At 44.4% G+C, this 26804-nt stretch overlaps 1 protein-coding gene across 3 annotated transcripts in view; it reads right to left on the reverse strand.

The window, feature by feature from the left end:
* Positions 1 to 1824: 1824 nt before the first annotated feature.
* Positions 1825 to 26804, reverse strand: part of RFX4 (regulatory factor X4) — a 165712-nt gene continuing 140732 nt past the window's right edge. For all 3 annotated transcript variants that reach the window (XM_064283660.1, XM_023539153.2, XM_003405309.4), the window contains 3 exons: positions 15481 to 15643; positions 13257 to 13395; positions 1825 to 3947 (listed from right to left, as the gene is read on the reverse strand). In XM_064283660.1, coding sequence (XP_064139730.1) covers positions 3675 to 3947; positions 13257 to 13395; positions 15481 to 15643 — 575 coding nt within the window. In that variant the 3' untranslated portion in view covers positions 1825 to 3674. The remainder of the gene's footprint in view (positions 3948 to 13256; positions 13396 to 15480; positions 15644 to 26804) is intronic.

The following is a 26804-nucleotide window of genomic DNA, read 5'->3' on the forward strand; positions in this document are numbered from 1 at the left end:
GTAGTCATAGAACATTCCCACTTGAGGTCCAGAGCCGGGAGATGACCCCTTCAAGGTCACACAGTGGTGAAGCCAAGGCTCCCCTTCAGTGCTCTCTCCCGATCCCTCTCTGCCCCCACTGTGGACGGGCTTCCTCAGTGAAAACCCATTTTCATTGGCCTGTGCCTGGGTTGCAATCTCTGAGGGGCCCCCAATTCCCTTTCTCTCCAGACCTGGGGTATACTCCCGGGCCTGACAAAGGACCCAGCAGGGTGGACACTGAGGACGCCACAGGCCTGCAACGTGGGTGAGCTGTCCTGGCTGCTGTTCTTGACTTCAGCCAGTTTCAAGCTGGCAGAGGCCTTTTCAGAAAGAGTCCTAAGAGGGGAGTGCCCCTTCATTGCCAAGACTTCTCTGTTCTTCCTCTGACAAGTGACTGGCCCCACTCCCAGCTGCCAACTTTGCCCAGGCCCATTACAGTGACCTGCTAGGAGCCATCAGAGGGAGAGAAGGTGCCTGGGAGTCATGTGCTCACAGCAGCTGTTGCCTTTTGCTAATCAGATCCCTCCCAGTTCTGAAGCAGAAGGTTTTAGAACAACTGGGAGCAGAGGTAGTACTCGCCACTCCCAGGAGACAGGTACCCTGTGCTGTGAGCTTCCTTTGCTTCTGTGGTGCTGATAACTCTCATTTTTTGGTTGTACTGTGAGGAGGTACACGCATTCTCTCCCTTGCAAAGTTCCTGGAGTGAACTCTCTATTCTCTAGGACTTAGGCACTTGCTGACTGTGCCTAAAGATTTGTGCATTTAATGAACTTACGGCTGTTACTTGTAAATGGGTATTGTTATATGCTGCTGCTGCCTGGCTAAAGAATTTGGCGATTACTTAATTTTTTGTGTTCAGTAAGTCAAAGTCAGACTTTCTACACTGTTTCATTTATGGAGCATTTGCTTTGAATCGTAGAGAGTGACAGATCTGATCATCCTCAGGTTTGTCTTACGCAGTGGCTAAATCTGAAATTTCATTCATTCTTCGTCTCCCTCACTGTCCTCTCTGTGAACCCAACTAATAGATCATGGACGAAAAATCAAACTAATTTACCTTCAGAAAGTGAAATTCAGCAGCCTACTTTTTTTTTTAACAACAACATAGCTAAATATTTTTAAGGGCGGCTATGGTTAAGTGCTACGGCTGCTAACCAAAAGGCTGGCAGTTTGAATCTGCCAGGCATCCTTGGAAGCTCTACGGGGCAGTTCTACTCTGTCCTATAGGGTCGCTGTGAGTCAGAATCGACTCGACCGCAGTGGGTTTTTGGGTTTGATGTAAGGAGTTCCTGGGTGGAGCAAAAGCCCTCAACTATTAGCTGAAATGTTGGCAGTTTGGACCCACCCAGAGGCGCCTCAGAAGACAGTACTGGTCATCTGCTTCTGAACGGTCACAGCCTCGAAAACCCTAGGGAACGGTTCGACTCTGCACACGTGGAGTCACCGTAAGTCAGAATCAACTCGACGGCAACCACCACCACCAACGGCATGTATGATGTACATGTAATTTTAATCTTAAAATCATTTTCAGGTATAAATACGTTATGTAATAGCAGAAGCTTGACTTTAAAAATAAATCTTTCAGAATGCAAATTGAGTTGTCAAATTCTCATGCCTTTTAGTTAAAATAGTCACCCTGCCATTTCTGGAAATCTGTGGTTCTGAGTCTCTCATAGATCCTAGACTCAGTGTTTGGGCGAAACACTTATTATTTTGCTTCTATATCCTCACTCCTCTCAGCCCCAGAATCAAAATACAGTGCCAGAGAATAATTTGTTAGCACTTACTAAGTAATCAGTAATATTACTGTTCTGTTCCCAAAGTTTATCAGCACTTAAAGCACTGCACTTGAAATATCCTTATACTCAGGGATCATTAAAGCACGATGAACTAAGTTCCAGGGGACTTCTAAATGGTGCGGGTATTCAAGAACGATAATCCCTGTAAGAGCTGAAAGGTTCCTAACTTCTACTACCACTAACTGTTGTGCAGACTTAGGACAAATCTGTATAGGTTCAAGAACTGAGCCCCTATAAATCTCAGTCAAGCTATAGGCTTTATAAAACTAAAAAACCAAACCTGTTGCCGTCGAGTCGATTCTAACTCATGGCAACCTTATACTTAATGTGTGGCCTATCCAAATTTTAGTAATTGTTTTATGATGAGATGATGGGAAGCTGGAGAAGCACAAGACTACTTAGTTTTGTTTTGCCTCGTTACGTCCTAAGTATTCAGAATGTTATTAATATTACACACACACACATACGCACACACCCACACACCTGGAGGTCCTATCAAATGCAAAATGAAAATGAAGAAAACAGGTCATTTCAATACCTTTTTATTTGAGTGTGAAACCATTTCATATCTTGCACAACTGTACAGATAAAACTATTTCCATTTTAGCTGTAGACATGATTATCACACTGAGTGGTGCGATCAAAGATTTTATTTACAGAACAATTGCTAAAACATCCGATGACATATTTCCATTTATTTCTTACCCATAGGGTAATAGGTCCACCATAATTGCTTGGTGCATTTTATAATACAGAAAGAAAACCTATGTTAATCTCTAACAAACCTCACGAATTGCTACAAATCTGACAGAAAAATGCCTACGAAAAAATTTTCCAAAAGTACAATACATTTTTTATTTCCACACATACACAGTATAGTATAAGCTCAAAGGCACAGCTTTGAATTTTTTTTTTTTTTCCTCTATCAAAGTGTCGGAAATTATTATAGTCTTATGAAGGAACCATGAAAGTCGTTTTCACACTTGGTGCTTGGCAAGTAAGTTTGGTCCATTCAGTTTCACAAAGTTATTACAGCAAAGCTGAGTCTGATACTCAATGCCATAAATCCACATTCTCAAAGAACTCCAAAACCCCTCTTCTGCCTTTTGCTGACACAAGCCATTGTGCAAACTTAGGAAAAATACTTGTATGTAGAAGAACCTGTCCCCTACAAACCTCAATCAACTTAAGGCAATACAGAACAGGCCTCTTCCTTCTCTCAAGACAGTGCTTACATTCCAAGACAATGCAGGTACTTGTGACAGACACAAGCTTAACATAGCTTCCCAGCATCCCCACTTTTCCCTGGTGCTCCAGGAAGCGGTGATGACACCACCAGGAAGAAGGGAGGCGTAGAACATGTCTGAGGGTTGTTCATTGTACAGTGAGATGACAGACAGATGGTAAGGTGAATGTTCTTGGTAAATTATGTGCCCATCCAAGAACATAAACCAGATTCTGTCTCCAGTATCCATCCTTTGAGACTAAAGAGCTTTTGTCAACAGGAAGATAAGTAGCTTACTGGGAGTGGTTGCCAACACAAAGCAAAGTCATGGAACAGAAGGAAAAGGCACAGATTGGCCTGCCCAAGATAGTGCTCTATAGAAACAGTCAAGTCTGGCTTGGCTACAGAAACCCAATCCCACTGACTTTTAGTGAGCCCTGTTTCTGAACTAAAGTTTATTTGCCTCACATTGAATCCCAGCTTCACGTTCATTTAGGAAAATGGACGCCTAGGAATAGTCCATGAGTTAACGATGTGTAGAGATAAAAGTCTTCTGGGGGTGGGTGTTGGGTTTATTATTATTATTAATAATTATTATTAATATTAAATATGGATTCCTATGATAGCAGTCACTTAGCCCATCCTGTGGAGGCCTCTCCGTTGATGTAAGCAAAGCCAGGAAAGTGTTGCATGTGCTCGTACTCAGAATTCCTGCGCGTGGTCAGGGGTGTGTACATATCACTAGAGTTTCCATACCTCGTGGAATGCACAGACGGGCTTGTGTAGCAGGTGTTGGCTGTGGGCACCTCTGGCCATCGGGGAGTGACTGGGGTAGGATGTAGTCTGGGAGTACTGCTCATCAAACAAGGTTCCATCCGGGAAGTGGGGCTATTAAAAGGGTACTTGTTGAGGGGAAAGAAAGTCCACAAAGTTAAAATTAGCTTGATGTTGCACATACACACTATCAGTCACGTTCATCAATCATGTCTTAAGATGCTATTAATGAGAGTTGATGGGAGAAAATCAATGAGCTTCTGCAAGACTGAACCTTGATCTAGGAAAGCAATCAAGAGCAGAAATGCAAAGGATTTCTGAGCCAGAGTTGGGCCGGTGCTCACTCAAGCAGCAATATTGGCTTTGTGCTCCTAATCAGGAATGTCTTGGGAAATCAAACCCAAAAGAAGAAATAGCCCAGTAGGAATACAGAAGAATGTGTATACGTGTGTGTGTGTGCACGCATGCACACACACGGGTGCAAGCATGTCCAGGTGGATATGGATGGGTGGTTGTGAGTCTTATAGTTAATTATCGAGATGTGATAGGTCCCACTCCATCGACTCAACGGAACAGTACTGCCAAATTAAACACAATGGCATTATTAAAAATAGCATTTTACAGTTGAGTACAATTATGAACTGCTGCCTAAAAGCAGGCTTTTGAAGAGGAAGCAAGTCAACAGACTTGAAGGTTATTATTAGTGCCTATCACTTAGAGAACATATTTCTTTTTAGTTCACAGTCACTGAAGTCCTGGAAGATACACAAATAGGAAACGGTAAATTATTGGGCTAGATGTGAATGTGGAGGAAGGAGCCAAGATAAGTCAGTTGAAAGGGGGAGAGAGGGGTTCTTTCGTGCAGGTCCAAAGAACAGGTGTTAGTAGCCCCAAGAAGAGAGCAAGCAGTTCTAGAAAGGATTAGGAATATGAGAAGTGCTTCTGAGGTGCTGCTTCTTTTACATTCTTTTCTGTTACCCAGACAGCTATGCAAATGAACCCCTTGTGGTACAATCAGAGCAAAGGAAGAAGAGGAGCTGTGGACTCCCTTTGAGACCTCCTAGTTTGCAGGCCAGTCAGCACAAAGATATCCTTGCTGTGCTAAGGGCCACCCCGCAAGGAGGGGAGCCAATCAACAAGGACAGGCCACGAGCAGGGGAGAAGAGTGTGTGTGTGAGTGTGTGAATTCTTCTGCTCCCCATCTGTCTTCCCTGACAGTTGGAGAGTGGAGCCCTGAGGGATTAGGTGGGAGGGTGCCTCCTGTGAGGGAGACAGACAGGCTGAAGCCTAGACAGCAGAGAAAGGGGTAATGACAACAATGGATGCTCCCTGTGCTCCAGGTGGCCAAGGGGAACTGCTCTGCGTCTTTGAGTGGAGCCCAAAGGGCACAGGGAAAGGCTGTCAGGCCTGAGGCATGCCAGGAAAACTAGCTATTCATAGGTCAGGAAAGAGGGACCCAATCTCTAGTAGTGAGGGTTGTTTTTTCCCAGATAGGACAGCATGCCTTACATGGCAAAGTGCCTTACAAGTCAAAAAAGAAAAAAGCCAGGAAGGAGGGAGAAGGGTGTAGGTGGTATCTGGGAATTCAAGAGAGAAGGCACCAAGGGCTGTTGCCAAGGAGACTATGGACAAGCACACTGAGGCTTTCATAACCCCTAAGTCAGCTCAGAAGCACTTCAGTGGATCCCATGTGCTATGCACTAGAGGAAGCTATAGGATGCTCTTTATGGGACTGCTGTGGCAGGCCCTCAGACCTGAGCAGTGGGATTCCTGTCCAGGGCCTGCTCTAAATTGTAAGGAGACCATGCTAATACTGAGTCCTGACCAAGAAAAAGATCCCAGATGTATTAAACAGATTACATTAATATTAATTATTACAAGTTGCATTCCCCTCCTGATATTCTCTAAAGTCAGCTTCCCCGGGCACATGCCCTCTCAGCCCGTGGCACAGAAGCCTCCTTTCTGGTCCTATAACCTGCCAAGCTGGTTTCCCTTTCAGGGCATTTTGCCCTACCTGTTCCCTCTCCCTGGTGCCCTTCCCACCACTGCTAGTCCCAGCTCCTTGCATGCCTGACCTGACTTTTTATCATTCTTCAGGTCTCAGCTCAAATACCACCGCCTCAGTGAGACTTCCCTTGTACATTCTATCTCAAGAAACTAAACACTCCACCCTTCACCAGACTCTAAGGTTCTTATTAGTGCCTGTCATTCAGGGAACTTGTTTCTTTTTAGTTCACATTCACGGAAGTCCTGGAAGATGCACAAGTAGAAAATGGTAACCCAGACCCTAACCCTAACCCGCTTCCCTCAGGTCAGGATCACACCATCCTGCTTGGTAGCTGTCTCCTTCCACTAGCTTATATTCATAAGCTCCTGACAGGGCTTGGTCATGCTCACCGCCATATTCCCCATATCTGGAATAGTGCCTGGCACCAAGCAGGTGCTAAATAACTATTTGGTGAATAAATATTGGAATGTTACCACTAGAAAGAAGCTTACCAGTACCAGGGCCTATTGAGTCTATTCCAACTCATGGTGACCCCTTGTGTGTCAGAGTAGAACTATGCTCCATAGGGTTTCCCATGGCTGAGTTTTTGGAAATAGATTGCCAGGCCTTTCTTCTGAGGTACTTCTGGGTGGATTCTAACCTCCAACCTTTCAGTTAGCACAGTAACCTTTTGTAGTACCCAGGGGCTCCAAAACGAAGCTTAGGTATTTTGTAATCCAATCCTGTGTTGTATAGATCAAAACACTAGGCCCCATGAGGTAAAATGTCCTGTCCAAAGTCACATAGCAAATGAGTGGAAGAGCTGGCACAAGAACCCAGTCCCACAGCAGCACTTTTTCTCCATATCAGTCTGACTGATACAAACTAGACATGACCGTTGTTGTGGTTAGGTACCGTAGAGTCGATTTCGACTCACAGTGACCCTATGTGAAAGTAGAACTGCCTCATAGGATTTTCTAGGCTGTAGTCTTTACAGTAACAGATCACCAGGTCTTTCTCCTGTGGAGCTGCTGGGTGGGTGCCTACCTTTCGGTTAGCAGCTGAGCACTTAACTGTTGGCCACCAGGGCTCCTTAGGCATGACCTAAATTACAGAGAGGAAGAAGAGCACTTCTTTTTCTTTTTGGAGACCCAGCCTACTAAACTTTAGTCTCTGTCACTCTTCCTTCATTAAGCTCCCTCCTCCCCGTTTTAGGAATCTGACCTACCCCGAAACTGCTGCTTCTGACAGAGTCCTCACTTGGCTTGGCTTGTATAGGTAAGATGTCACAGTATGGACTTGGTGCTTCCTTGCCATAGAAAGAGAGTGTGGCTTTTGTGCCTAGTCAAGGACCCTCGATGCAGCTGTGCCCAGGGGCTGTGTCACAGGCTCAAAAGAGTAATTGCCTGGAAATGAGACCAGCTCAAAATATCTTCAATGTGACAATAAAATTCTGTTAGCACAGAATCCGGCATGGAAAAGTCTGTCCTGTTAGGTCAGCTAATTGCAAATGAGTCAGTGACTTGTTTTCCCCAGTGGTGAAGAGACCATTGAGAGAGAGAGATGGCTGAAGGACTTGCTGGCCTTGGCCTGGTGATTAACACCACCAATGAAGCTTCTATTTAGTCTGGCCAGAGTGGGCTGAGGCTGGCCCGTGGCACCAGCCTCATTTTCACACTTCACATCCGGTTTCATGTACAGTCCTTCAGCATGCTGGGTGCAAACCTTGGGGTCCAGAGAGCTCAGCCCGGAATAAAGGCACTTTTTGTTGAGGACCCACAGCAGGAAATTAGCACTCTCTGGGTCAGATCACATGCTGTTGATACTGATGTTTAGATGGAGAAAAGTCATCAGTTCCTACCCCTAGAGAGAGGTGCATGCAGTGTTACGTGTGTGTGGTATGAGGTGTGTGGTGTCTGTGTGTGTGTGCGCGCGCGCGCGCGCGTGTGTGTGTAGTCAAAGGTTTCTTCCTGTGACTATGGCTTATGTCCATCTCAGCTGGGACTGACTCTGGGCCTCTTTGGAACCATAATAGGAAGTTCCATTTTAAGAAACAACTCCCCACACCAAGGGCTGACTTCCCTACACTTGGACAAGGAAGAATGAACCCTTTATCCCTGACCCTTGCCCAGTGGGCTGTTACTTGGGCAAGGGGTGAAAGGTGGCCCAGTTAGGGACACAAACTGTTTTCCTCTGAAAGGCGGCTCTCACCGCACCCGAGGTACTGCCACTGGGCTTCCCCCAGGCAGGCTTCCTCTTAGCCCTTTCTGGAACAGGAAGTAGCCCCTCTCCCAAAAAAATCTTTGTCAGAGAATCCACTCTGTTGAGCTTTTAGGGTCAGGATTAATTGAGGTATTACGTGTGAAACACTTAGAACTCTTAGTATTCCAAATGTGTTAGCTATTATGAATATTCTTCTCAGAGTCACAGGATCATGGGCCACTAATGATGGGAAGAGCCTTGGTGATTCATCGTTTGGTTTGAGCCCCTCGGTTTACAGATGACGGAACTGAGGTCAAAAGAGGGGAGATGACCTCTTGGAGGTCTCACATCAACTTAGTATCAGAAGAAGGACTACAGAACAGGCTTCCCAACTCCCGGTCCACGGCTAGCTCCGTAATATTGGTCTGTTTATTTAATCCATTCATCCATTTAACTGAAAAGCTTTTACTGAGTACCCACTAAGGGCCAAGCCCTGTGCTATGCGCTCGGTGCTGAGAATATCATGGCGAGAAGCAAAGGACTCGATTCCTGCCTTCAGAGCTGTAACTGTGGTGTTACAAGATGATAACGATATGTAACAACTAGAGTGAACTAGGAGCCAGGCCCCGTTCTAACCTTTATTAATTTTCTTAACCCTCAAAACAGTCCTATGAAATAGGTACTATATAATTATCTCCATTTTTCAGATGAGGAAATCGAGGCACAGAACTAATCAGAGGCAGACCTGGGATTTGAACCCAGCTGAACTCTACAGTCAGAGGTTTTACACCACTCTGGTGGACTGATTTTTATTCCTTTTTGCCCAGGATGCTATCCCAAAGTGGAGCACCCTACAGAACTCTGTAGCTGTCATTGAGTCTCTGAGGTTGAGGACCCATAGGCCCCAGGCTGGTTTGAGCCTAGCAGCTAGAGATTCTATGAGATCTATGTGATTGGCTGGCAAGGCTGAGCCTTGGCCATAGAGATAAAAATGAAAGAATAGCTTATTTTCTTCTGGTTTACTAAAAGTGCATGTCTAGCTACACAGCTTCTGGTTGACCAAATGGTTTTCGAGCCTGAGGGCCCCAGCTCACATTCATGGCTGCTGACAGAGTAGAGGCTCCAAGAACACAGGTTGAATGTGCTTCAGAGGTATTCTGCACCATGTATTTGGTCTGGTTTGTTTTCTGTTTTTGGTCAGGGCGTGGGAATGGGGAGCCTGGGAAGGGGCAGCTGACACCATCCCTTGTTCAGTTACTTTGATGTGAACAAGGGCAGCAGAGTTGCAAGAAGAGTGTTTTTCTGAAATAATTCAAACCTAACACTGTGAAACCTCATTCATCTGGACTCACTAATTCAGAAATCATGAGAACTCAGGCAGGGTTGGGAGGTTTACCTTCGTGTTACCCAGGAAGAAAGCATGTGTTCTGCAAGTAAGTAGCATAAACAAGGGCATGCCATACTTCCATGTCCAAAGACAGGTGATATAAAATTCTTTTGAGCATTTAACTGGTGTGATGCCTACAGTAACTGCACGGCCTGGATGTAGGGCATCCATTCGCCAAGGCAAGCCGGTCGAGCACTTATTTGCAGACATTAGTTTCAGTAACTCTGGTGCTGATGACCTACTGCATTTCCTTTACCGTATTCTGTGATTGAGATTTCTCTTCAATTCAGACTGACCTTTTCCCCAGTGACTCTCATACAGAGAAATACGATATTCAGTACCCTGGTTTGGAACAGCTTGACTTCTGCCCTGGAAAGCTGAAACTAATTAGCTCTGCAGTGGATTTTCTCCTATATGCTCACCCTTAAGCCAACATGCCAATAAAGGAAAGAAACAAGGCATTTTGCATGGTGATCCTTTAGTCATTTGAAACTTACTCAGACTAGTGGCAGTAACCTCTTCAGTTTACCTCCCACCCTCCTAAACACATACCTGGATAGTATTCAGTGCCAAGGACATGGGGCTTAGAGTTGGAGAATTTGCACGAGTCTGTTTTGCCACTTGGCGGATGTAGGATCTGGGGCATATTACCTTCTGAACCTGTTTCCTCAACTTTAAAAACAGGAGAAAAATGCCTTCTTCACAATGTTGTCACGAGAACCAAACGAGTCCGTGTATTTCAAAGTGCCTAGAACAGCGCTTGACGCTTACATATTAATGAAAAATAAGACAAAGGATGCTTTGTCTTTAACCCCTTGCCTGTTGCTGTTGAGTCGGTTCCGACTCACAGAAGCCTTATAGGACAGAGTAGAACTGCCCCATAGGATTTCCAAAGAGTGGCTGGTGGATTCGAACTGCTGACCTTTTGGTTAGCAGCCAAACTCTTACCCACTACGCCACCAGGGCTCCACTTTGTATTTAGACAGTACTTTTCCCAAAAAAGGTACGTTTTGAGCACTGACCTCACTGTCTCCCTGAGTCTAGGCGCCATATAATTAACTTCTCCCTACCCGTCTTTGCGGGTCCCCACCCGTCTTTGCAAATGGGAACTAAGGCATAAACCATGAAGTGCAGAGAGAGAGTGCGTGTGTGTTAGGCGAAATATCAAAGGACCATGTCTAAAGGCCACAGGGCATGGCGGTGAAGAGGCCAGCTGAGGACCCTCCTGCCTCTCGCACGAAGTCTGGATTCAGAAGGCTCCCTGATGGGATTTCATTCAGTCTACTGAGGCCAGCCATTACATGATTGCGTTCCAGTTGGGAACAGCTGTGGCTTCCATAGCAGAGGCTGCAGGCCTATCTTTGATTTTCTAGGGATGACACAGAGCTTTAGAAGACCTTGGTTTCTTTTTATGGCAGTGGCTTAAAAAATCACCCCAGAAAGCCAGCTTCTGGGAATTCCTGAGGAAGGGTGAGGAAGTAAAGAAAGAGGGAAGATAGTGCCAGCCGATGTGGCTTTCGTGCTCCGTCTTAGTTTGATCTCGCTAGAATATTGGCTCCCACTGGAGGATAAGCTTTTCAAAAGCCAGCATGCTGTCTGTCTCATTCTCTGGTGTATTTCTGGAAGCTGGATCACTGCTTGCCACATACTGGCACCCAATGATCATTTGAGGAATGGATGGATGGATGGGTAGATGGATGGATGGATGAGCTGCGTAGACTGTGTTAAGTGTGACCCAGCCCAGAAGAGGAGTTCTAAGTCAAGAGATCACAGAGAGGAGCACAGACTCTACTCCCAAGAGACGCACTGCCTACGGAACTGGCATGTCTGTATGATGTAGTTGGAGACCTTTAATGAATGCCCTAGGTGATGATTTAGTGGAGTCAACTTTGTGGCCTGTCTGGGGAGTATACCAGGGCTCCCCTTGGTATTGCAGATGGAAATCAAAACAGACGCCTGTTTGCCCCCAGTGCCTGGTGTGTTGTGGGTACATTCTCCTTGGTATCCTCCCTCCAAGGTACTGAGGGAGCTGATGTAATTGTGGCCTCCACTCTAGCTTAGGTCCTGCCATCTCTCTCCTAGACATGTGCAAGTGCTTTGTAGCAGAGCTCCCTGCTGCCACCTGCTCCCCTTTCTAGTTCATCCTATGATTGCCATAAGAGCATGCTGTGTTAAGCGTAGCTCTGAGCTGGCCACTGCTTGGCTCAAAAACCTTGTATGCTGCCCTGCGCATGCAAAATGGCATGAGTGTGCCTGGCACACCACAGTGTTCTATTTATACTGACCCTCCTCCCATTTATTCTCTTAATAAACACTTACTGCATGCCTGCATATGAGAGGTGACAGAGCGGGGTGCTTACAAGCCTGGACAGGGTCACACTGCCTGGGTTCAAATCCTTGGGCAAGTTATGGAACCTCCCTGAGCCTTACTTCCTCTTCAAGGGTTACTGTGAGGTTGTGGAAAATGCTCAGCACAGAGCCTGGCACGTGGCAAACGCTCACTAAAAGTTCGATCTGCTTTTCTGATAGGTGCCATGTCCTGTAACCTGGGGATGCTACACTTAATCTTTGCCTTCAAGCATCTTGCAGCTTCCTGCAGGAGTCAGGCCCAAAAAGTCCGTGATGGTAGCAGGGTGTGTGAAGCGCTACCAGTACAGGAAAGCCCAGGAGGCCATGGGAGGAATGAGGAGTGCCACCTAATAAAGTCCTCCAGAAGGAAGGGGGTGGTGTCGGGAAATGCCACGGAGACGGTGAAATGTTTGTCCTGCACGACAAGCAGAAGAGGTTGCGGAAGAGAGTCCCAGGTAGAGGGAACAGCATCTGCAAAGACGGGGGAACTTGGTACCTGCAGGGGAACTGCATGTGGGTTGGCATGGCTGGGGCAAAGAGTGGGAGCCAAGCGGACAGTCCAGAAAAGCAGGTAGAGGTGATGGTAATGATTCTTGAGGGACATGCGAAGGAATTGAACTTGGCCCTGAAAGCAATAGGGAGCCAGTGAGGGAGAGTGACACGGCCAGAAGTCACTCCCCCCAAAGATTCCTCCAGCTGCAGTGTAGCAGGTAGACCAGAGACGGGGCAAGTTTAGAGACATGAAGGCCAACTGGAGGGCTTCTGTCCTCTTCTAGGTTAGAAGTGATAAAGGCCTTAGCTGAGGCTCAGAGACATTTAGGATGCAGAACTGAATGGCACTGGTGACCAGTTATATTTGGGGGCTAATGTACAGGAAAAGTGTCCAAGACAAATAGAATGGCCAGAGCTGGTGTGACAGATGCAACCACAACTTCCATTCATCACAGGCCATTACGTTTGTTAGCAAGGCACCAGAGGAGACCTGTGGCCTAAGCGTGATCTGATAAAAGGTCCGTTTCAGGAGGCGGCTTCTGGTAAGATTATATGTGTTGGGTGGACTCACAAGGAACAGACGTGGAGGACTGAGAGAGCAGTTAGAACGATACCAAGATAATCGTCCTGACAGGACTTGATGAGGGTTTGCACCAGGAGGATGGTGGTTGAAAAGGAGAAAAAAGGTCCAATCTGAGGGTGGCTGCCCAAAAAAAAGGCAACAGGCATTGTGACTGACTAGCTCCTGAGATTAGAGGGGTGAAGGAGAGGAGGGAAAAAAAAAGAGCACTGTTTAGCATCCAGGTGCCTGAGAAGTGGAACAGGAACCCTGGGTGAGCGCTTACTATGGGCCAGCCCCGGGAGAGTAGAAATGGCACGGATAAAAATATCATCCTTTCCTTGGTGGCACACAGGCTGCACACACAGTACACAGAAGGTACTTATTAATGCTGTTAAATTGCCAGGACTTGGTGTCAAGCACTCCAAGGCCTGAGCAGGCAAGCAGGACCACCAACTCACCTGTGCAGAGCTCCTGTGGTAAGGGGAGTAGTGGAGTGGCCCAGAGATGGCTGTGTCGTGAGGCAAGGCGGGATACTGGCTCTGCATTGGGTGAGGATGCTGGTTGCCATAGCTCCCATAGTTATAGCTTCCCGTGTATCTAAAAGGCATCAAGCACATTGCATTTTGTGAGTAACAGCAGGGAGAACAAATCAGTTTGCACCTTTAAAAATCAACCTCGTCTGTTATTTTTTTCCTTTCTTTTCTTTTTTTTCATTTTTCTCCTTTCTTAAGCCCTGTCTACTTTTGATATTTACCTTCTCTTCTCTGTGGCTCTGTTGGGCCAAGTCTTTGATCCCAGGTTGATTTCCTTCTCCCCTCAGCATATTCTGAGCACAGCACCCTCCCTCACCACCCAGCGGGAGCTCAGGGAATACTGGGTAGCCCTGAGCAAAACATAATTAACCATGGAAACCTCTGGTCCTGTGGTGTTAAAAGGCCCCATTCTGTATCCTGAAGTCAAATGAGAGAAAACAAAGTTACTTTGGGATTTCTGCTTTCTTATTATGCAGGCCTCTGCTTCTCCATTATGGGGAAGAATGCCATGTGTTTCTGTAAACTCTCTCCTGGGGAAAGTGCCATGGCATGGGTTGATCCACCAATTACTAGCTCTGTGACCTTGGGCTACTCACAACCTTGTTTCTCACATCTGTGAAAATACTGCACATGTTTATTCTAGGGACAAGCCCTGGTAGTACAACGGTTAAGCACCTGGCTGCTAACTGAAAGGTTGGCAGTTCGAACCCACCAGCCGCTCTGCAGGAGAAAGATGTGGCAGCCTGCTTCTGTAAAGATTTACAGCCTTGGAAACCTTATGAGGCAGTTCTACTCTGTCCTACAGGATCTCTATGAGTCGGGATCGACTCGATGGCAGTGGGTTTTGGGTTATTATCAGTGTTCTTCTTGATAACTTTACAGCAAAGATGCTGACCTATGACCCCACATGGGTGTCTATTCTGCCATTCCTGCAGAACCAAAAAGCTCTCTGAAACCATTTTCAAAATCCATCCTAAATGTGTGGGAAAATAAAAATGCCCCCTGCGGAAAGAACGGCTGCCCTATTGACAGCTTGGAGGCAGCGGAACCTGTGGCAACGCGTCCATAGCCAGGCCTGCGCCCTCCTTCAGTGTCAGCACCTGGCCTCATTGTGCTGGCCACCTGTGTTTGCAAGGGCCCCTGGGAGGTCCTCCTTCCATCCTCCTGTGACCTGACAGGCCCGCCTGTTGGAAGCTGGCTTGTGAGTGGCTGCAGATGAGGATCACTGGGCCCTCACGGCGGAGCCACATTCTTGAGAACAGGGGCCCTTTGAAACAGCACAAGCCTTTTTAGAGCACTGCGTACTAGACATCTTTAGTGTCTTTTGATAAAGAGAATAAAAAAAAAGTAAGAGTAAAAAGTTACTGTGAGTCAGGTAGAACTTTTCAATGGATTTGCGATTTGTTCATCACAGAAACATTACTATGTAATTTTTTTTTTTTTAAATACAGGAAAAACAAATGAGTTGTTTATTCAGGGTACAAAGCACCACTAAACCCCATTAACAGCTGCAGCCTTCCAGGGACCTCCAGCCCTCAGGTTGGGAACCCCTGCACCAAACGGAGTCATAGAAGACTAAGACCTACGATCAAGGCTTCAAAGTGGACAAAGAGCCCTCCCGGGAGGACTGCTGAGAGGGAACTTTGTACTGAGGCTTTAAAGGAGTGAGGAGGAGAGAACGTGGGCTTTGGAGTCAGAGACCTTCAGTTTGGTCTGGGCCCCACCATCTACCAGCTGTGTGACCTCAGGCAACTTAAGTTAATCAACCTAGTCTCAATTTCCTCATCTGTAAAATGGGGTTGCTAACACAGACCTCAGAGCCCTGGTGGCACAGTTGTTAAGAGCTACAGCGAGCTATGGCAGCTAACCAAAAGGTCAGCAGTTCTAATCCACCTGCTGCTCCTTGGAAACCCTACGGGGCAGTTCTACTTTGTCCTACAGGGTCATTATGAGTCAGGATGACTCGACGGCATATGACAACAACAACACTGACCTGACATGGTTGTTGTGGGGCTCATGCGGCAGTGACACACGGTACAGCGCTGAGAACCCAGTGGACAAAGGGTAGCGTTCTCCCTGTCCTTGGAGAAAACAACTGCTGAGCAAATCAAATTTAAAAGTAGGGCAACATCCCAGCAAGGTCACCTACCCGTGCTCCTCTCTGTGGGGATATACTGGTATCCTGTGTGTGACGGAGGAAGAAGGCACATGCGTACTTCTCATACAGGGCAGCTGTTGGGAGTTTTCAGCTGGGGACCCAGCAGCCGTCGTCACTGTGTACGTTAGGGACCACGTGTATGACTGCATCGCTCCTGCAGAGACACATGGAGATGTATCAGTCACTAGCACAGTTCTTGGACCCCAGACTCTCCCTTGGGACCCTTTAGTGGCTTCCCATTGTTCTTAAGCTAAAGGTCAAAATCTTGAGTATAAGCCCTGTGTCTCTGGCCTCACTGACCTTACCAGAGCCATCCTCCCCGACTCCCTCTTTTTAGTCTGTCTGATCCAGCAATAACATCCTTCCTTCATTTTCTCTAGGGTATCATTATTTTCAACACGACAGGGCCTTTGCACATGCTGTTTCTGCTGCCTGGAACCTTCACTCTTCCCTTAAGACCGAATTGTTCTGCACAGCTCAATCCAGAAAAGCTGTCCCCTAACACCAGACTAGATCATATCCGTCACTGAACTGTCAGCCTTCATGGCTCCTATTGCAATTTGTAATCCTACGCCTGTCAGTGAACGTTATTTATTATTTGATTAATGGCTATCCCCCCACCAGTGGATCCCTAGTGCTAAGCACAGAGCTTGGCAGGCAAAGGCTCTCAATCAATATTTTTAGAAGGAAGAAAGAGGAGAGGAAGAAAGGCAGAGAGGGAGGGAGGACAAGAGGAAGGTTGGGCCAGTGTCCTCCAGAGTAGGCGCAGTAAGATAATGTCTCAACACTCAACAGGTGTTGAGGATCCAACAAATTGCTCTAAGCAGACTTAAGTAGATTATTGGGCTCTGCTTGTCCAGGTCTTTGTGAAGATTATTAGACAATGACCTGGGCGGCGATGACCTATTCTGTACATTTTATTAATTCCATTTATTTTCTTTTTAATTGGACACCTTGAAAGTGCTAGGGGCTGGGAAAACACCCCCAACAAAATCAAAAGCCCTCAAGATGCTTAGAATTTTCTGAGATAATTATCACATAAAAAAAAAACAGAGTCATTTTAGAAATCACTACTAGCAGTAATAAGTCCATCAGACCACTTACTTTCTGATAAAACTTAAAACGTGCTGATATAGTGGAAATAATTAAACCCACATTAAACCTGTTTCACAAGCTGGAGGGAATAGGATTTGAGGCCCCTTTTTAGGTACGTGGAAAACTGAAGAGTTGGTTAAGGGAAGCCACTTTGAAGGTGAAGTGAAAGAACGTTGTCTTCCAATTCTGTATTTTCTGTAGCAGATTCTTACTATCTTAAAATTCGTCTGGGAGGATACAGGAGAGGTTTTCGTTTTAAAAAGTTCAGGCCCATCCCATCCTAAGGACAGTGCAAATGGCTGCAGTGACATTGAGTAGCTGCATTGACATGGAATAGCTACGCTGACATCAAGTTCTAGGAAGCAGCAAAAAGTTGGAGGATCAGCCCCGTGCCACGGATGTGACACCCAGTACCTTTAGAAGCGTCTTTAAAGTTATGTGGAAATGAAATTTTACTTTAAATATACTGCTTTATTATTGAGAGAACCCTGTAGTGAACCTTTTGTCAATTGCAGAATCTTTTAGAATGCCAATAATGTCCCTTTTCTTTCTTTTTTTTTTTTAGATGAAGTGACAAAGAGTCATTCCAAGAGCATGAAAGGAGGCAGCAGTTACTGAGCATCTACCCCACGCCAGCCATGGTGCGAAGTGTTTTACAGACACCCTTAAAAGGAACGTTATTCCCCGTTCACAGATAACGAAACTGAGGGGTAAGTCTGAAAAAATTTAAGAAAGCTTATAGGAATACAGAAGGAGCCCTGGCAGCACAGTGGGTAAGAGCTTGGCTGCTAACCAAAAGGTCAGCAGTTCAAACCCACCAGACGCTCCTTGTAAACCCCATAGGGCAGTTCTACTCTGTCCTGTAGGGTTGCTATGAGTTGGAATTGACTCAACGGCAATGGGTTTGGTTTTTTTTTGGTGGACGGATACAGAAAGAGCCCTGGTGGTGCAGTGCTTAAAGCGCTCAGCTCCTAACTGAAAGGTCGGCACTTCGCGCCCACCAGCTGCTCTGTGAGAGAAAGATGTGGCAGTCTGCTTCCATAAAGATTTACAGCCTTGGAAACCCTGTGGGGCAGTTCTGCTCTGTCCTGTGGGGTCGCTATGAGTTGGAATTCACTCAACGGCAACCGGTTTGTTCGTTTGTTTTGGATTATGCAAGATTTAAGAAGTCCGAGTGAAGGAGAAAGAAAAAAAAGTGGAGACAAAAAGTGGAAACAGGAATCAAGTGAAAACATGCACACCCTAAAGGTCCAAATTCTTTGTATGTCATTGTTGTTGGGTGCCATCAAGTCGATTCCAACTCATAGTGACTCCATGTGACAGAGCAGAACTGCCCCCTTAGGTGTTTCTTGGCTATAATCTTATGGGAGCAGATCACCAGGTCTTTCTTCCACATTCTTCCTATAGGTGGACCTTAAACCTGGCTCTGAGTTTTCCTAAAGCCAATACTAAAAGGGGGATCTGGCCAGTGAGGAGCCATAGATTGCAAATGCATTGCAGGAGTGTACAGTCCTTGGAATTAAGATCAAACGGGAATTTCTTTCAGGTACCCTCATAAAGCAGAAAGAGAACTGTACAACAATGTCCTTAACAACACCCTTACAGTGGACTCCATGTCTTGATTCTGAGGACTGTTCCTTATGTCAGCATTTCCTGTAGGCTAATGGCATCACCCAAGTCCCACAGTGAGTGCGTGGCCTAGTGGGGGTCTGAACTCTCATCTGCCACATGCTTCCCCCTCTCACTACCTAAGGCCTGTTTGCTCTGGGTCCTGGTTCTGCCACTTACTGCCTATAAGATTTTGGGCAAGCCTCTTAAACTTTCTGAGCCTTTGTTTCATCATCTGTAAAACAGGGATAATAGTAACTATCTTGCAAGATTGTTGTGAGGATCAACTGAGATAATGTATGTTGAAGCCCCTGGCTTTCATAGGCTCCCAGTTAGATTCAAGCACTCTTCGTTATGAATTCAGGTATTCTTATATCAGATTTTCTTGAAGTAGGAATTTCTGTTATTTCCTATTTCAGACTTCGAGGAAGAAAGACAAGTTTCTTGGGTCAGATTCTGTCCCCAGGGTGTGAACAGCAATAGTAATTTAGCTAATTATGATAAACTGCTATACATTTTCTTCTATAAAATCACTGATGTCCTTATTCACCAGTATGGCTAAAAGTACCCCCTTGCTGCTCTGCACATCTTTATAGAATCAGTATCCCCAGTTTATAGATGAGAAAACTGAGAGTTAAGTTCAAAAAAGTTTAAGAGCGCTTATAGGAATACAGAAAGAGTTCTGGTGGCATAGTGGTTAAGAGCTATAGCTGTTAACCAAAAGGTCGGCAGTTCGAATCCACCAGGAGCTCCTTGGAAACTCTATGGGGCAGTTCTACTCTGTCCTGTAGGGTCGCTATAAGTCGAAATCGACTCAACGGCAATGGGTTTGGTTTTTTTTTTTTTTAAAGGAAAACAAGAGATCCAAGAAGTGGGAGTTAGAAGAGAAAGTGAAAGGCCATATTCTTCCAAAAACAGGTAAGAATGGTTTAAGCAGGCTACATGTTAGGCGTCATGAATAACTGCAACAAAACTCCCAAAATGGTCATTTCTCAGATTACTGGATTATGTGTAACTGCCCTCTGTTATTTTTGGAACTTCAAATAAAATTATATCACTTTTATAATTAAACAACAACAACAAAACACCCTTCCTATTAAAACATGTTATTTCTGGGTGGTGGGAATTGAGGATGACTTTTACCATTTTTTTTCATTTTGCTTATCTGTATTTTTCTAGAACAAATGTGTATTGCCTCTGTAAAAAAAGAAAAACATGATTAAAGTACATTAGACAAGTTTTACAGTTGGAAATGGAATTGGAGGGGAGGTGGGAAGTTTGGGAGAACAATGAACCAGCCTCAGCAAGCAAGTAATTAACCCTTCAAGCCCCTGGCACCTCAGGAGAACACAGAGAGGTCAACGGGTATCTAAAGGGGGGCAGCCAAGGAAAACAGAGGAGTTTTCTTCCAAGCAGTGGGAAGACGTAGTGATAATAGCCATCACCTGAGGGAACGCACCACAAGTTAACTTTTGTGTGAGCTCCTGGCACACAGCGACCGTTCCTTATTCAGCTCTGTGTCCCCAACAAAGGGTCTGCCAAATAGTAGGTGTTCAGTAAATTTTTGTTCCATTGAATGTGTTGTCGAAGGAGTAAATGCTGTTAGAAATAGACGTTATCAAACAAAAAGCCAGTGGAACTCTTGGAAAAATGGGCTCCTGTGGTCTGGGAAACAAAACCCGTAAATGGCCATGTGCCAGAAATCTAACAGATCCACTCAGGCAGGCTAAGCAGATTAGCACCTACTGGCTTGGGTGAGAAACCCTTTTTGCCTGAAGAACACCCGTTGCATTTCCTTTCCTATCAGTGGGACCTCCAGTGAGAATTGCTGCTGCTTTTTTCTTTTTAAAGAAAGTAATAAAAGGAAGTCTGTGCAGTCAACAGTTTGTGCTTAATTTTTAAGACTGCTCTAATGCTTTTTATTTGTTGGGAAAACAGTAACAGAAAAACCAGACCAGTTGCTGGTGAGCCGATGCCGACCCATGGTGACCCCACGTGTGCCGAGCAGAGCTGTACCCCGCAGAATTTTCAGGGCTGGGGCCTTCTGAAGCAGGTCACCAGGACTTTATTCCAAGGAGCCCCTGGGTGTGTTTGAAACGCCAACCTTTCCGTTAGTAGTCAAGTGCCTAACCATTTGTGTCACCCAGGGATTCCTAAAACAGTAAGAAACCCGTTGCCCTCCAGTCAATTCCGACTGATAGCGACTGTCTGGGACAGAGGGCAGAGTGGCTGGTGGGTTCGAACAGCCGACCTTTTGGTCAGCAGCCAAGTGTTTAACCACTGCCCCACCAGGGCTCCTTAACCAATGACAGTAACAAACCTTCCCTATTTGTCTAATTCCCATATCTTTCTCTTACTCTCCCCCTCCCCCAGGTCACCATCCCTATTTAAAGATCTGAGGATAGTGGTGGAAGTCCCTGTAAAGATCCCAAGATGGGCAGTGGTTGGTCATGTTACAGTATTTAAACTGCTGGAGAGGAACATTTTATTCCCTTCGCATCCCCAACAAAACATTGTTCTTCAACCAAATTTTCACTGGAAGAGGGTTTTAAACACAAGGCAGAAAGGGTGCTTGGAAACTTGCCTTGCTTCCTTTGAGGTCTTAATAGGCAATCAGTAATGATTTGTTGAATGGATAAATGAATGAATGACTCATCACCAACATAAACCAGACCTCATGCCAATTTCTATTTATGCATTGACTCATTGAGCTTTCGCAACAACCTTTTGAGGTAGGTAGTATTACCTTCTTTTTCAGGTGAGAAAATGGAGGCCCAAGAAGCTAAATGACTTCCTCAGCTAAGTGACACAGTTAGGATTTGAACCCAGATCAACTCAAGTCCAGAGCCTTTCTACAACAATGCTTCTCACACGACTGTGCATTTAGATCACTGGAGATCTTGTTACAATGCAGATTTTGATTCATAGGTTGGGAGTGGGGCCTGAGATTCTGCATTTGTAACAGGCTTCTAAATGATGACTTTGATGCTGGTTCATGGACTATTTTGAATAGAAGGACTCTATGACACACTGCCTCCTGCCACACACATGCCACCCTGCATTTTGAGGGACATTAAAAATAAGAGGTTGTGAGAGTCTGGTAAGACTGAGGAAAATTTAGACTGCTTGCCAGGCAACCCGATCAGACTCATCCTTCTGATCTTGGATTAGATCATTTGAACCTTTTCCCACTAGGATTCTATGAGCTGTCCTAGTGAGTCAACAGATATTGCTCAAGTTTTGAGCTAACCTAAGCCTTCAGCCAGTACCTTCCTGAGAAATAAGTCCCTTTAAATGTGTCTAGATTGTAGCGCCACTAGTTGTTGTTTGGTGCTGTGAGTCAGTTCTGACTCATAGTGACCCTATGTATGACAGAACAAAATACTGCCCAGTCCTGCGCCATCCTCACAATCGTTGTTATGCTTGAGCACATTGTTGCAGCCACTGTGTCAATCCATCTCATTGAGGGTCTTCCTGTTTTTTGCTGACCCTCTACTGTACCAAGCATGATGTCCTTCTTCAGGGACTGGTTACTCCTGATAATGTGTCCAAAATATGGGAGGTGAAGCCCCGCCAACCTTGCTTCCAAGCATCATTCTGGCTGTACTTCTTTCAAGACAGATTTGTTTGTTCTTTCGGCTGTCCATGGTATAAGTCAATATTCTTTTCCAACACCGTAATTCAAAGGCATCAATTCTTCCTCAGTCTTCCTTATTCACTGTCCAGCTTTTGCATGCATATGAGGCAACTGAAAACACCATGGCTTGGCTTGACTAAGCCGCACCTTAGTCCCCAAAGTGACATCTTTGCTTTGTAACGCTTTAGAGAGATCATTTGCAGCAGATTTGCCCAGTGCAACGCGTCATTTGACTTTTTGACTGCTGCCTACCTGGGTGTTGATTGTGGATCCAAGTAAAATGAAATCCTTGACAACTTCTGTCTTTTCTCCGTTTATTATGATGTTGCTTATTGGTTCAGTTGTGAGGAATTCTGTCATCTTTATGTTGAGGCATAAGCCATACTGAAGGCTGTAGGTCACTTGAAGTAAGTGCTTCAAGTCCCGTTCACTTTTTAGCAAGCAAGGTGGTATCATCTGCATAATGTGGGTTGTTAATGAGTCTTCCTCCAATCCTGATGCCCTCTTCTTCTTCATATAGTCCAGCTTCTCAGATTATTTGCTCAGCATACAGACTGAATAGGTATGGGGAAAGGATACAACCCTAACCCACACCTTTCCTGAGTTTAAACCACACAGTATTCCCTTGTTCTGTCTGAATAACTGCCTCCTAGTCTATGTACAGGTTCCTCATGAACACAATTAAGTGTTCTGGAATTCCCATTCTTCGAAATGTTACCCACAATTTCTTAGGGTTCATCACAGTTGAATGCCTTTGCACAGTCAGTAAAACACAAGTAAACATCTTTCTGGTATTCTCTGCTTTCAGCCGGGATCCATCTGGTATTAGCAATGCTATCCCTCATTCCACATCCTCTTCTGAATCTCGCTTGAATTTCTGGCAGTTCCCTGTCAGTGTACTGCTGTAACCACTTTTAAATGATCTTTCAGCCAAGTTTTATTTGTGTGTGATATTAATGATATTGTTCTATAATTTCCGCATTTGGCTGGATCACCTTTCTTTGGAGTGGGCATAAATATGTATCTCCTCTTCCAGTCAGCCAGCCAGGGAGCTGTCTCCCAAAGTTTTTGGCATAGACAAGTGAGCACTTGTAGCGCTGCATCCGCTTGTTGAAACATCTCAGTTGGTATTCCATGGACTTCTTCCTTCAGTACCATCGGTTCTTGATCATATGCTACCTCCTGAAACGACTGAACATCAGCCAATTCTTTTTGGTACAGTGACTCTGCGTACTCCTTCCATTTTCTTTGAATGCTTCCTGTGTCCAGTATTTTGCCCATAGAATCCTTCAATATTGTGACTCGAGGCTTGAATTTTTTCTTCAGTTCTTTCAGCTTAAGAAAATTGGAGCATGTTCTTTGCTTTCGGCTTTCTAACTCCAGGTTTTTTGCACCTGTCATTATAATACTTTGTGTTCTTGAACCGCCCTTTGAAATCTTCTGTTCAGCTCATTTACCTCATCATTTCTTCCTTTTCTTTTACCTACTCACTGTTCAAGAGCAAGTTTCAGAGTTTCTTCTGACATCCATTTTGGTCTTTTCTTTTTTTCCTTTCTTTTTAATGACCTTTTGCATTCTTCAAGTATGATGTCCTTGATGTCATTCTACAACTAGTCCACTAGACACTAGCTACATGTGGCTATTGAGCATTTGACATGTGGCAAGTGCAACTGAAAAACTGAATTTTTGATTGTATTTAATTTTAATTACTTAAAATTTTAGTTACATATGGCTATTTAAATTTAATTAAATTTAAATACAATCAAAAATTCAGTTTTTTAGTTGCACTATCCACATGTCAAATGCTCAGTAGCCACACGCAGCTAGTGTCTACCATTTTGAACAGCTCAGATAAAGAACAGCTCCATCATCACAGAAAGTTCTATTTGGACAGCATTGCTTCAGAGTATTTGATACTAAACAGACATTTCCTGTAGCCTTCTAGATTGAGTCAGAGAAAGAAAACCAATACATATTTTTTCCATTGACTATCATCTATCCTTAAGATAGCTTTGCTTAAGTAGAATTCCTACTGAAATTGGAAACCTCATCTGTTTGAGTTAGACTTTATCAGTAGTTCTGTGGCCAAATTCTGATTGCTACTACTGACCAGGGGCAGCAAATGAATCCGTTCCCAGACAGAGATGTTGATTCATGCATGACCTAGCCCCTGCCTTCCTCTGATGCCACTCTCTCTCCTATTTCCTATGCACTAGTCAGTCCTGACTATGCCAGGCTCTTTTCTGCCTCAGGGCTGGTGCACATGAAGTTCCCCCACTAACTAGAATGGCCTTTCCTCCTCCCCAAACTTTATGTGGCTGGCTCCTTGTGATACTTCAGGTCTCAGATAACTGTTACCTCCTCAGCGAGGCTTTCTCTGACCACCATCTACAGTGGGTCCCCATTTTATACTTTTTCACAACACGCTATTATTTTCATTCACAGCATTTATGACCATTTGAAATTGTATGTTCACCTGGAGATTTACTTCTGTATTTTCTCTCTTACCCACTAGAATGTAAGTGCCATGGGGGTAGTAACCGTGTGTGTGTGGCTTTTTTTTGTTTGTTTGTTTATTTTGCTTTTGTACACCAAGGGTATGCCACAGATTAGACATATTTATCGAATGAATGAAAAATGAGGCAAATCCAAGGTCCCAATATCAAGCCAAGACCTTGACAGTGTGAAGTGAAAGAGGAGGTTATGCAATCTATTTTCAATCCCAGTTAATATGTCCTAATTCCATTTTTCTTTAAAGAAGGGAAACAACTGGGATGGTAGGAAGGGGAATTCATTGGTGGGACAGCTCCGAGGTTCTGTGAGTGAGTCATCATTGTGGACTCTGGGGCAGGACTGCAGTGTCTACCATATCCCACTCGGTTTAGCTGCCCTTGGAATAACTGCACTTTTGTTATTTGAGAAGACCAGGGGCCAGTGATCTTCGTGACATCCTCAACACATGGAGAGAAAACTGCAGCTGGGCAGGCCAGATGTTCTACAGTTAAGGGCCATTTATGAGGAATTTGCCTTTATTTCATTAGGCATCCTAGCCTCTCAATGATTTAATTTGCTGGTTTTGTGTTGCAGGGAACCCATGGTGGGAAATTGAAAACATGAGCTTAATAGTTAACTTTTATTGTCATTGCTGAAGGAGGTAATACTTAAAATGACATCATAAATGAGGTTTTAGAACCCTTCCGTGGCCTGACCACCACCACAAAGTGGGAGCTTAACATTTCACCTTAAATGACATTAAAGAATTGCAGCCCAATGTCATGTTAAATGGGCTGGCTGGGTTGGCACCACCTGCCATCCACCTCGAGGTGGAAGAGAGTTAGTTTTCCTTAAAGAAAGTTAAAGGTTTCTGAACTTTGCTGGGCCATGAGGAAGATGGAAAGCCCTCAGATTTGGGGGAAGAATAGATAAATGTGCTAGATTTTACTGCTGAAATGAAATCCTCTAACCAGTCAATTATCATGACATTGCCATGGAATTTAATAAAACTAATCAAAACTGGCCATATAGCAGGTTTGATTTTAGGTATCCGATATTCCTCTCCATTTTTTAAAAAAAAATTACTAAATGCAGTCTGGAGAAAACACATATTTAGAAATACAAATAAGCATGAACATAGAATAAGACATGACTATGGATAAACAAAGCGACTCTTTTCCTAGTGAGTCAAGACTCATCTATACCACCTTATATGAAAGGATGACAAAAAGTTATGTGCAATGAGTTAATTTTTGCTTTGTGTTCACTAAGCAGACCTAATACTGTTTGGTCTCCTTTTCATAGCTGAAAAATGGGAAAGCTACCACCCAAAATCAGACACTAATTTGTTGAAGAGTTACAGGTATCTGTTAGGCCTTGATGGTCAACAAGTCTAACTTGATAGTACGTACGTACGCACATCACGTGATCAGTGATATTTACAGTATGCTAGAAACTCAACAGAATAACTAAACCCCACCAACCCAGTGCTGTCAAGTCAACAGAATAACTAGATGATGTAAAATTCCATTTCAGGTTTTAATCAACTTGTTAGCCAAGTTTTTGTTTTGTTTTGTTTTGCATTTTCCTCCACTACTTCACTATTTCTTGCTTCCTGATTTGGGTCTTTTTTTAAGGATTGGTTTTGCTATTTATATTGTAAACCACTTCAGATTTTTTTTTTTTTTTTTTTTTTTGGAAAGTAGATGGAACACAACTCAAGCAATAATTTTAAAATTGAAATAAAACTTAACTGGGCATGAAAACCATGTGCTGAGTTAGCATTTAACAACAACAAAAAAAAAAAAGAAAAAGAAGCATGACAAATGCATTTTATAAGGTTTAAAATAATTGTTTTCCAATTTACAGTATTGTTCTGTGGAAAGTTGTACAAAAGTTGTTCAAATTTAAGCAGCCTACCATAATAGCTTTCTGTTATAATAGGTGTATGTTACAGATAAATAATGTGTGCTTTATCATATAATATTGTCTGTAAAACCATACAGGTTATTAGGAATTTATGTTTATTACCTCCAAGATTATGATCCACACCAATTTAGCAGTGGAGTAATTCAAAAGTGGTACTTGAGAAAAATATTGCACGTAGTTTTATTAATCCATAGGATGACATTTTTAATGCCCCCTGGAGATATCTGAGAACAAAGCTGGAATGTACCAAATCTTCAAAGGTTACAGTCATCTGAAGAGAACCTGTTTCATATTTGTATTTCTAAGAAGCTACTTTTATGACTCTTGAACACATTGCACAGAAATCTCTGAACACATTTATGATATTCCTGTGGCCTTGACTATCACACCTGCCTTGCCTTAAGACCTTCAAATTGCTACAAAGAAAGCCAGGCTGACTAACAAGCTGGATAAGGATTCTGAAGAAATCCCAGAAACCTGCCCTTCACACTCTTCCCATTCCCTCCATTTCCTTGGAGTCTGCTTGTGTGATAGGTTGCCACACTGCAAGAAA

The sequence above is a fragment of the Loxodonta africana genome, chromosome 4 (assembly GCF_030014295.1).
Source record: "Loxodonta africana isolate mLoxAfr1 chromosome 4, mLoxAfr1.hap2, whole genome shotgun sequence".
Classification (NCBI taxonomy): domain Eukaryota; kingdom Metazoa; phylum Chordata; class Mammalia; order Proboscidea; family Elephantidae; genus Loxodonta; species Loxodonta africana.